Source organism: Lepisosteus platostomus, chromosome 6, assembly GCF_059453375.1.
Source record: "Lepisosteus platostomus isolate fLepPlt1 chromosome 6, fLepPlt1.hap1, whole genome shotgun sequence".
Lineage (NCBI taxonomy): Eukaryota > Metazoa > Chordata > Actinopteri > Semionotiformes > Lepisosteidae > Lepisosteus > Lepisosteus platostomus.
The window spans coordinates 2,740,651-2,753,202 of NC_142616.1; the positions used below are offsets into that span (position 1 = coordinate 2,740,651).

The window sequence follows — 12,552 nt, forward strand, 5'->3', positions numbered from 1 at the left end:
CGCTGATCTTGAAGAGGGTCACAGCACCCCCGACGGCACCCCAGAAGCTCAGGGTGAGGCAGAGACACGCGTCCATAGGGCCCCCTGGAATCGACCATCACCTGTGACAGCGCTCCGGTAGACAGCAGGTGCGCTGTGATGTATATACCTGTACAGGTGTGCTGTGATGTATATACCTGTACAGGTGGGCCAGGGCGCTGGATGATACAGGTGTGCTGTGATGTATATACCTGCACAGGTGGGTCAGGGTGCTGGATGATACAGGTGTGCTGTGATGTATATACCTGTACAGGTGGGTCAGGGTGCTGGATGGTACAGGTGTGCTGTGATGTATATACCTGCACAGGTGGGTCAGGGAGCTGGATGATACAGGTGTGCTGTGATGTATATACCTGTACAGGTGGGTCAGGGTGCTGGATGGTACAGGTGTGCTGTGATGTATATACCCGTAGAGGTGGGTCAGGGTGCTGGATGATACAGGTGTGCTGTGATGTATATACCTGTACAGGTGTGCTGTGATGTATATACCTGTACAGGTGGGCCAGGGCGCTGGATGATACAGGTGTGCTGTGATGTATATACCTGTACAGGTGGGCCAGGGCGCTGGATGATACAGGTGTGCTGTGATGTATACACCCGTACAGGTGGGCCAGGGCGCTGGATGGTACAGGTGTGCTGTGATGTATATACCTGTACAGGTGGGTCAGGGCGCTGGATGGTACAGGTGTGCTGTGATGTATATACCCGTACAGGTGGGTCAGGGTGCTGGATGGTACAGGTGTGCTGTGATGTATATACCTGCACAGGTGGGTCAGGGTGCTGGATGATACAGGTGTACTGTGATGTATATACCTGTACAGGTGGGTCAGGGTGCTGGATGATACAGGTGTACTGTGATGTATATACCCGCACAGGTGGGCCAGGGTGCTGGATGATACAGGTGTGCTGTGATGTATATACCCGTACAGGTGGGTCAGGGTGCTGGATGGTACAGGTGTGCTGTGATGTATATACCTGTACAGGTGGTTCAGGGCGCTGGATGATACAGGTGTGCTGTGATGTATATACCTGTACAGGTGGGCCAGAGTGCTGGATGATACAGGTGTGCTGTGATGTATATACCTGTACAGGTGGGTCAGGGCGCTGGATGATACAGGTGTACTGTGATGTATATACCTGCACAGGTGGGTCAGGGTGCTGGATGGTACAGGTGTGCTGTGATGTATATACCTGCACAGGTGGGTCAGGGCGCTGGATGATACAGGTGTACTGTGATGTATATACCCGTACAGGTGGGTCAGGGTGCTGGATGATACAGGTGTGCTGTGATGTATATACCTGCACAGGTGGTTCAGTGTGCTGGATGATACAGGTGTGCTGTGATGTATATACCTGTACAGGTGGGTCAGGGTGCTGGATGATACAGGTGTACTGTGATGTATATACCTGTACAGGTGGGTCAGGGTGCTGGATGGTACAGGTGTGCTGTGATGTATATACCCGTACAGGTGGTTCAGTGTGCTGGATGATACAGGTGCTGTGATGTATATACCTGTACAGGTGGGTCAGTGTGCTGGATGGTACAGGTGTGCTGTGATGTATATACCTGTACAGGTGGGTCAGGGAGCTGGATGATACAGGTGTGCTGTGATGTATATACCTGTACAGGTGGGTCAGGGTGCTGGATGGTACAGGTGTGCTGTGATGTATATACCCGTACAGTTGGGTCAGGGTGCTGGATGGTACAGGTGTGCTGTGATGTATATACCTGTACAGGTGGGCCAGGGCGCTGGATGATACAGGTGTGCTGTGATGTATATACCCGTACAGGTGGGTCAGGGTGCTGGATGATACAGGTGTGCTGTGATGTATATACCTGTACAGGTGGGTCAGGGTGCTGGATGGTACAGGTGTGCTGTGATGTATATACCTGTACAGGTGGGTCAGGGTGCTGGATGGTACAGGTGTGCTGTGATGTATATACCTGTACAGGTGGGCCAGGGTGCTGGATGATACAGGTGTGCTGTGATGTATATACCTGTACAGGTGGGCCAGGGCGCTGGATGATACAGGTGTGCTGTGATGTATATACCTGTACAGGTGGGTCAGGGTGCTGGATGATACAGGTGTGCTGTGATGTATATACCTGTACAGGTGGGTCAGGGTGCTGGATGATACAGGTGTGCTGTGATGTATATACCTGTACAGGTGGGTCAGGGTGCCGGATGGTACAGGTGGGCCAGGGTGCTGGATGATACAGGTGTGCTGTGATGTATATACCCGTACAGGTGGGCCAGGGCGCCGGATGATACAGGTGTGCTGTGATGTATATACCCGTACAGGTGGGCCAGGGTGCCGGATGATACAGGTGTGCTGTGATGTATATACCCGTACAGGTGGGCCAGGGCGCTGGATGATACAGGTGTGCTGTGATGTATACACCCGTACAGGTGGGCCAGGGCGCTGGATGATACAGGTGTCCTGTGATGTATACACCCGTACAGGTGGGTCAGGGTGCTGGATGGTACAGGTGTGCTGTGATGTATATACCCGTACAGGTGGGTCAGGGTGCTGGATGGTACAGGTGTGCTGTGATGTATATACCTGTACAGTTGGGTCAGGGTGCTGGATGGTACAGGTGTGCTGTGATGTATATACCCGTACAGGTGGGTCAGGGTGCTGGATGGTACAGGTGTGCTGTGATGTATATACCCGTACAGGTGGGTCAGGGTGCTGGATGGTACAGGTGTGCTGTGATGTATATACCCGTACAGGTGGGTCAGGGTGCTGCATGGTACAGGTGTGCTGTGATGTATATACCTGCACAGGTGGGCCAGGGTGCTGGATGGTACAGGTGTGCTGTGATGTATATACCTGCACAGGTGGGCCAGGGTGCTGCATGGTACAGGTGTGCTGTGATGTATATACCCGTACAGGTGGGTCAGGGAGCTGGATGATACAGGTGTGCTGTGATGTATATACCTGTACAGGTGGGTCAGGGTGCTGGATGGTACAGGTGTGCTGTGATGATGTATACACCCGTACAGGTGGGTCAGGGAGCTGGATGATACAGGTGTGCTGTGATGTACAGTGCCTTGCGAAAGTATTCGGCCCCCTTGAACTTTTCAACCTTTTGCCACATTTCAGGCTTCAAACATAAAGATATAAATTTTTTATTTTATGTGAAGAATCACCAACAAGTGGGACACAATTGTGAAGTGGAACGAAATCTATTGGATTTTTGAAACTTTTTTAACTAATAAAAAAATGAAAAGTGGGGCGTGCAAAATTATTCGGCCCCTTTACTTTCAGTGCAGCAAACTCACTCCAGAAGTTCAGCGAGGATCTCTGAATGATCCAATGTTATCCTAAATGACTGATGGTGATAAATAGAATCCACCTGTGTGTAATCAAGTCTCTGTATAAATGCACCTGCTCTGTGATAGTCTCAAGGTTCTGTTGAAAGCGCAGAGAGCATCATGAAGACCAAGGAACACACCAGGCAGGTCCGTAATACTGTTGTGGAGAAGTTTAAAGCCGGATTTGGATACAAAAAGATTTCCCAAGCTTCAAACATCCCAAGGAGCACTGTGCAAGCGATCATCTTGAAATGGAAGGAGTATCAGACCACTGCAAATCTACCAAGACCTGGCCGTCCCTCTAAACTTTCAGCTCAGACAAGGAGAAGACTGATCAGAGATGCAGCCAAGAGGCCCATGATCACTCTGGATGAACTGCAGAGAACTACAGCTGAGGTGGGAGAGTCTGTCCATAGGACAACAATCAGTCTTACACTGCACAAATCTGGCCTTTATGGAAGAGTGGCAAGAAGAAAGCCATTTCTCAAAGATATCCATAAAAAGTCTCGTCTTAAGTTGCCACAAGCCACCTGGGAGACACCCCAAACATGTGGAAGAAGGTGCTCTGGTCAGATGAAACCAAAATCGAACTTTTTGGCCACAATGCAAAACGATATGTTTGGCGTAAAAGCAACACAGCTCATCACCCTCAACACACCATCCCCACTGTCAAACATGGTGGTGGCAGCATCATGGTTTGGGCCTGCTTTTCTTCAGCAGGGACAGGGAAGATGGTTAAAATTGAGGGGAAGATGGATGCAGCCAAATACAGGACCATTCTGGATGAAAACCTGTTGGAGTCTGCAAAAGACCTGAAACTGGGACGGAGATTTATCTTCCAACAAGACAATGATCCCAAACATACAGCAAAATCTACAAAGGAATGGTTCACAAATAAACGTATCCAGGTGTTTGAATGGCCAAGTCAAAGTCCAGACCTGAATCCAATCGAGAATCTGTGGAAAGAGCTGAAAACTGCTGTTCACAAACGCTCTCCATCCAACCTCACTGAGCTCGAGCTGTTTTGCAAGGAAGAATGGGCAAGAATTTCAGTCTCTCGATGTGCAAAACTGATAGAGACATACCCCAAGCGACTTGCAGCTGTAATCGCAGCAAAAGGTGGCTCTACAAAGTATTAACGCAAGGGGGCCGAATAATTTTGCACGCCCCACTTTTCATTTTTTTATTAGTTAAAAAAGTTTCAAAAATCCAATAGATTTCGTTCCACTTCACAATTGTGTCCCACTTGTTGGTGATTCTTCACATAAAATAAAAAATTTATATCTTTATGTTTGAAGCCTGAAATGTGGCAAAAGGTTGAAAAGTTCAAGGGGGCCGAATACTTTCGCAAGGCACTGTATATACCCGTACAGGTGGGTCAGGGTGCTGGATGATACAGGTGTACTGTGATGTATATACCTGCACAGGTGGGTCAGGGTGCTGGATGGTACAGGTGTGCTGTGATGTATATACCTGTACAGGTGGGTCAGGGTGCTGGATGGTACAGGTGTGCTGTGATGTATATACCTGTACAGGTGGGTCAGGGTGCTGGATGGTACAGGTGTGCTGTGATGTATACACCCGTACAGGTGGGTCAGGGTGCTGGATGATACAGGTGTGCTGTGATGTATATACCCGTACAGTTGGGTCAGGGTGCTGGATGGTACAGGTGTGCTGTGATGTATATACCTGTACAGGTGGGTCAGTGTGCTGGATGATACAGGTGTGCTGTGATGTATATACCTGTACAGGTGGGTCAGGGTGCTGGATGGTACAGGTGTGCTGTGATGTATATACCCGTACAGGTGGGTCAGGGAGCTGGATGATACAGGTGTGCTGTGATGTATATACCCGTACAGTTGGGTCAGGGTGCTGGATGGTACAGGTGTGCTGTGATGTATATACCTGTACAGGTGGGTCAGGGTGCTGGATGGTACAGGTGTGCTGTGATGTATATACCTGTACAGGTGGGTCAGGGTGCTGGATGGTACAGGTTTGCTGTGATGTATATACCTGTACAGTTGGGTCAGGGTGCTGGATGGTACAGGTGTGCTGTGATGTATATACCCGTACAGGTGGGTCAGGGAGCTGGATGATACAGGTGTGCTGTGATGTATATACCCGTACAGTTGGGTCAGGGTGCTGGATGGTACAGGTGTGCTGTGATGTATATACCCGTACAGGTGGGTCAGGGAGCTGGATGATACAGGTGTGCTGTGATGTATATACCCGTACAGTTGGGTCAGGGTGCTGGATGGTACAGGTGTGCTGTGATGTATATACCCGTACAGGTGGGTCAGGGTGCTGGATGGTACAGGTGTGCTGTGATGTATATACCTGTACAGGTGGGTCAGGGTGCTGGATGGTACAGGTGTGCTGTGATGTATATACCTGTACAGGTGGGTCAGGGTGCTGGATGGTACAGGTTTGCTGTGATGTATATACCTGTACAGGTGGGTCAGGGTGCTGGATGGTACAGGTGTGCTGTGATGTATATACCTGTACAGGTGGGTCAGGGTGCTGGATGGTACAGGTGTGCTGTGATGTATATACCTGTACAGGTGGGTCAGGGCGCTGGATGATACAGGTGTGCTGTGATGTATATACCTGTACAGGTGGGTCAGGGTGCTGGATGGTACAGGTGTGCTGTGATGTATATACCTGCACAGGTGGGTCAGGGAGCTGGATGATACAGGTGTGCTGTGATGTATATACCTGTACAGGTGGGTCAGGGTGCTGGATGGTACAGGTGTGCTGTGATGTATATACCCGTAGAGGTGGGTCAGGGTGCTGGATGGTACAGGTGTGCTGTGATGTATATACCTGTACAGGTGTGCTGTGATGTATATACCCGTACAGGTGGGTCAGGGTGCTGGATGGTACAGGTGTGCTGTGATGTATATACCTGTACAGGTGGGTCAGGGCGCTGGATGATACAGGTGTGCTGTGATGTATATACCTGCACAGGTGGGTGAGGGTGCTGGATGGTACAGGTGTGCTGTGATGTATATACCTGCACAGGTGGGTCAGGGTGCTGGATTTACCTGCACAGGTGGGTCAGGGTGCTGGATTTACCTGCACAGGTGGGTCAGGGTGCTGGATTTACCTGCACAGGTGGGTCAGCGTGCTGGATGTTGTCCTGCAGGTGGCTCATCAGCATGAGGTCGCGGGCCTGGTACCAGCGGCTGTGCAGCGCGTGGTGGTAGATGTGGCAGAGGATGGCGCAGGTCCTGATCCGGTCCGTCCGGTCCTTGGCGTAGATGAACTTGCACAGTCTGTCCATCAGCACAGCGCTGTCCTCACCCTCACTCTCCGCCTGGTCCAGCTCCGACTGAGGGACACCAGCAGCAGGACAGGACAGGGGAGAGAGAGAGAGGACACTGCAGGTCAGTCCGGACACAGACACACAGGACAGGAGAGGACAGGACAGGACAGGGAGAGAGGACACTGCAGGTCAGTCCGCACACAGACACACAGGACAGGACAGGCCAGGGAGAGTGGACACTGCAGGTCAGTCCGGACACAGACAAACAGGACAGGCCAGGCCAGGCAGAGAGGACACTGCAGGTCAGTCCGCACACAGACACACAGGACAGGACAGGGAGAGAGGACACTGCAGGTCAGTCTGGACACAGACACACAGGACAGGCCAGGCCAGGCCAGGCAGAGAGGACACTGCAGGTCAGTATGGACACAGACACACAGGACAGGACAGGGAGAGAGGACACTGCAGGTCAGTCTGGACACAGACACACAGGACAGGCCAGGCCAGGCAGAGAGGACACTGCAGGTCAGTATGGACACAGACACACAGGACAGGACAGGGAGAGAGGACACTGCAGGTGAGTCTGCACACAGACACACAGGACAGGCCAGGGAGAGAGGACACTGTTGGAAACAAGACCTGGGACAGGGCAGGACAAGAGAAAACACGCCGACTCTGAGACGCGCACCTTGGACTCCCCCTGCTGGTGGGTCAGGGTCCTGCGGTGGGCCTTGTAGTCGAACTTGTAGTAGGTGTGCATGATCCTGCGCAGGTAGACCCTGCAGATCTCCTCAGTGCTGCCCTTGGTGTCCAGGTACTGCAGCAGCCGGTCAATGATGGAGCAGACACGACCCTCGTCCTTCAGATTGTCCACATACTCTGAGAGAGAGAGGGGTTCATACAGACACACTGACTGGACACTCCAGTACATTAACACTGCACTGAGAGAGAGAGGGGTTAATACAGACACACTGACTGGACACTCCAGTACATTAACACTGCACTGAGAGAGAGAGGGGTTCATACAGACACACTGACTGGACACTCCAGTACATGAACACTGCACTGAGAGAGAGAGGGGTTAATACACACACACTGACTGGACACTCCAGTACATTAACACTGCACTGAGAGAGAGAGGGGTTAATACAGACACACTGACTGGACACTCCAGTACATTAACACTGCACTGAGAGAGAGGGGTTCATACAGACACACTGAGTGGACACTCCAGTACATTAACACTGCACTGAGAGAGAGAGGGGTTAATACAGACACACTGACTAGACACTCCAGTACATCAACACTGCACTGAGAGAGAGAGGGGTTAAGACAGACACACTGACTGGACACTCCAGTACATTAACACTGCACTGCGAGAGAGAGGGGTTAATACACACACACTGACTGGACACTCCAGTACATTAACACTGCACTGAGAGAGAGAGGGGTTAATACACACACTGACTGGACACTCCAGTACATTAACACTGCACTGAGAGAGAGGGGTTAATACAGACACACTGACTGGACACTCCAGTACATTAACACTGCACTGAGAGAGAGGGGTTCATACAGACACACTGAGTGGACACTCCAGTACATTAACACTGCACTGAGAGAGAGAGGGGTTAATACAGACACACTGACTAGACACTCCAGTACATCAACACTGCACTGAGAGAGAGAGGGGTTAAGACAGACACACTGACTGGACACTCCAGTACATTAACACTGCACTGCGAGAGAGAGGGGTTAATACACACACACTGACTGGACACTCCAGTACATTAACACTGCACTGAGAGAGAGAGGGGTTCATACAGACACACTGACTGGACACTCCAGTACATTAACACTGCACTGAGAGAGAGAGGGGTTCATACAGACACACTGACTGGACACTCCAGTACATTAACACTGCACTGAGAGAGAGAGGGGTTCATACACACACACTGACTGGACACTCCAGTACATGAACACTGCACTGAGAGAGAGAGGGGTTCATACCCTGTGAGTGGGGGTCGGTGTTCTGCATGATCTTGGTGAACTCCTCGTCCATCCTCTCCACGAGCGTCAGGATGCAGCCGCGGACCCTGAAGGGCTGGACAGGGGAGAGAGCGGTCAGGGGACAGCAGGGGGCCGGGGGGCCGGGCAGGCGCAGGCGGGGGGCTCGGGGGGTTACCTGGTCCGAGATGGCCAGGTTCTCGCTGTCCTCGGCGATGTTCTCCCCGATGAACATGTCCTGGTGCTCGAACAGGATGTCCAGGAGCTCGTTGATGCAGTCCAGACACTTCTTCCACATGTCGGCCTGAGAGGGGTCAGGGCAGCAGGAGAGGTGTTTTAGGAGTACAGCGGGACAGGGGTCAGGGCAGCAGAAAAGAAGATTTGGGGGTGACGGAGGAACAGGGGTTAAGGCAGCAGGAGAGCAGGTGTGGGGGTGACAGAGGGACAGGGGTCAGGGGTCAGGGCAGCAGGAGAGGAGGTATGGGGGTACAGGGGTCAGGGCAGCAGGAGAGGAGGTGTGGGGGTACAGGGGTCAGGGCAGCAGGAGAGAGGCTCTGGGGGTACAGGGGTCAGGGCAGCAGGAGAGCAGGTGTGGGGGTACAGGGGTCAGGGCAGCAGGAGAGCTGCTCTGGGGGTACAGGGGTCAGGGCAGCAGGAGAGAGGCTCTGGGGGTACAGGGGTCAGGGCAGCAGGAGAGGAGGTATGGGGGTACAGGGGTCAGGGCAGCAGGAGAGGAGGTGTGGGGGTGACAGAGGGACAGGGGTCAGGGCAGCAGGAGAGGAGGGGTCAGGGCAGCAGGAGAGGAGGGGTCAGGGCAGCAGGAGAGGAGGGGTCAGGGCAGCAGGAGAGAGGCTCTGGGGGTACAGGGGTCAGGGCAGCAGGAGAGAGGCTCTGGGGGTACAGGGGTCAGGGCAGCAGGAGAGCAGGTGTGGGGGTACAGGGGTCAGGGCAGCAGGAGAGCAGGTGTGGGGGTACAGGGGTCAGGGCAGCAGGAGAGAGGCTCTGGGGGTACAGGGGTCAGGGCAGCAGGAGAGGAGGTGTGGGGGTACAGGGGTCAGGGCAGCAGGAGAGAGGCTCTGGGGGTACAGGGGTCAGGGCAGCAGGAGAGGAGGTGTGGGGGTACAGGGGTCAGGGCAGCAGGAGAGCAGGTGTGGGGGTACAGGGGTCAGGGCAGCAGGAGAGCAGGTGTGGGGGTCAGGGGTCAGGGCAGCAGGAGAGCAGGTGTGGGGGTCAGGGGTCAGGGCAGCAGGAGAGGAGGTTTGGGGGTACAGGGGACTCACCTTCATGAAGGCGGCCAGGTTGGGGTTGTAGTCGTACAGCGAGGCCACGATGTTGAACTTGATCTTGACCAGGATGCCCTGACCCAGGTTGTTCTCGGCCGCGATGTTGGCCAGCGCGTGCAGGAGCTCGATCTGGGCGGCCCTGCGGGACAGAGACGGGCGAGAGGTCAGCAGGCTGGACACCGCTGTCCAACAGAGACAGGGACAGAGACAGAGACGGGCGAGAGGTCAGCAGGCTGGACACCGCTGTCCAACAGAGACAGGGACAGAGACAGAGACGGGCGAGAGGTCAGGAGGCTGGACACGGCTGTCCAACAGAGACAGGGACAGAGACAGAGACGGGCGAGAGGTCAGGAGGTTGGACACGGCTGTCCAACAGAGACAGGGACAGAGACAGAGACGGGCGAGAGGTCAGCAGGCTGGACACGGCTGTCCAACAGAGACAGGGACAGAGACAGAGACGGGCGAGAGGTCAGGAGGTTGGACACGGCTGTCCAACAGAGACAGGGACAGAGACAGAGACGGGCGAGAGGTCAGGAGGTTGGACACGGCTGTCCAACAGAGACAGGGACAGAGACAGAGACGGGCGAGAGGTCAGCAGGCTGGACACCGCTGTCCAACAGAGACAGGGACAGAGACAGAGACGGGCGAGAGGTCAGCAGGCTGGACACCGCTGTCCAACAGAGACAGGGACAGAGACAGAGACGGGCGAGAGGTCAGCAGGCTGGACACCGCTGTCCCAAAGAGACAGGGACAGAGACACAGACAGGCGAGAGATCAGCAGGCTGGACACCGCTGTCCAACAGAGACAGAGACAGGCGAGAGGTCAGGAGGCTGGACACGGCTGTCCAACACAGACAGAGGGACAGACAGGAAGGGTGGACAACAGGCCAGGCCCGAGGGGTGACTGACCGGTCCGTGCCCTTCTTCCCTCGCGCCTGCAGGATCTCGTTGAGCTTCTTGAGCACCACGGCGGTGTTGATCTCCGTGCCCTTGGCGAACATCTTGGGCTTCTCCTGCGGAGAGGGAGACGGTCGCTCGGGGTCACCCGGGGTCGCTCGGGGTCACCCGGGGTCGCTCGGCTGCGCCCCCCCGCACCCCCAGGAGAGAGCCTCACCTTGACGAGCGGCGCCCCGCCCTTCACCTTCTCCCACTCGCCCTCGCCCTCGCCTTCGCCCTCGCCGCCCTCCTCCTCGCCCTCGCCCTCCTCCGGCCGGTCGCGCCGCCGGTGACCCTTCTTCCTGCTCTCCTTCTTCTTGTCCACAGAGCGCCTGTCTCCCTCCTGCGTCCTGAGAGAGAGACGGGTCAGCACAGGACACTAACACCGCACTGAGAGAGAGAGGGGTTCATACACACACACTGACTGGACACTCCAGTACATGAACACTGCACTGAGAGAGAGAGAGGGGTTAATACACACACACTGACTGGACACTCCAGTACATTAACACTGCACTGAGAGAGAGAGGGGTTCATACAGACACACTGACTGGACACTCCAGTACATTAACACTGCACTGAGAGAGAGAGGGGTTAATACAGACACACTGACTGGACACTCCAGTACATTAACACTGCACTGAGAGAGAGGGGTTAATACAGACACACTGACTGGACACTCCAGTACATTAACACTGCACTGAGAGAGAGAGGGGTTCATACAGACACACTGACTGGACACTCCAGTACATTAACACTGCACTGAGAGAGAGAGAGGGGTTAATACACACACACTGACTGGACACTCCAGTACATTAACACTGCACTGAGAGAGAGAGGTTCATACAGACACACTGACTGGACACTCCAGTACATTAACACTGCACTGAGAGAGAGAGGGGTTCATACAGACACACTGACTGGACACTCCAGTACATTAACACTGCACTGGGAGAGAGGGGTTAATACACACACACTGACTGGACACTCCAGTACATTAACACTGCACTGAGAGAGAGAGAGGGGTTAATACACACACACTGACTGGACACTCCAGTACATTAACACCGCACTGAGAGAGAGAGGGGTTCATACACACACACTGACTGGACACTCCAGTACATTAACACTGCACTGAGAGAGAGAGGGGTTAATACAGACACACTGACTGGACACTCCAGTACATTAACACTGCACTGAGAGAGAGAGAGGGGTTAATACAGACACACTGACTGGACACTCCAGTACATTAACACTGCACTGAGAGAGAGAGGGGTTCATACAGACACACTGACTGGACACTCCAGTACATTAACACTGCACTGAGAGAGAGAGGGGGGTTAATACAGACACACTGACTGGACACTCCAGTATATTAACACTACACTGAGAGAGAGAGGGGTTAATACACACACACTGACTGGACACTCCAGTACATTAACACTGCACTGAGAGAGAGAGGGGTTAATACAGACACACTGACTGGACACTCCAGTACATTAACACTGCACTGAGAGAGAGAGGGGTTAATACACACACACTGACTGGACACTCCAGTACATTAACACTGCACTGAGAGAGAGAGGGGTTCATACACACACACACTGACTGGACACTCCAGTACATTAACACTGCACTGAGAGAGAGAGGGGTTAATACATACACACTGACTGGACACTCCAGTACATTAACACTGCACTGA

At 53.5% G+C, this 12,552-nt stretch overlaps 1 protein-coding gene across 3 annotated transcripts in view; it reads right to left on the reverse strand.

The window, feature by feature from the left end:
* eif3c (eukaryotic translation initiation factor 3, subunit C) overlaps positions 1–12,552 on the reverse strand; it is a 47,003-nt gene that overhangs the window by 12,018 nt on the left and 22,433 nt on the right. For all 3 annotated transcript variants that reach the window (XM_088633837.1, XM_088633835.1, XM_088633836.1), the window contains exons 9-15: positions 11,029–11,200; positions 10,824–10,927; positions 9,912–10,053; positions 8,810–8,935; positions 8,635–8,728; positions 7,313–7,503; positions 6,466–6,690 (exon numbers count right to left, since the gene is read on the reverse strand). In XM_088633837.1, the coding sequence (XP_088489963.1) occupies positions 6,466–6,690; positions 7,313–7,503; positions 8,635–8,728; positions 8,810–8,935; positions 9,912–10,053; positions 10,824–10,927; positions 11,029–11,200 (1,054 nt within the window). The remainder of the gene's footprint in view (positions 1–6,465; positions 6,691–7,312; positions 7,504–8,634; positions 8,729–8,809; positions 8,936–9,911; positions 10,054–10,823; positions 10,928–11,028; positions 11,201–12,552) is intronic.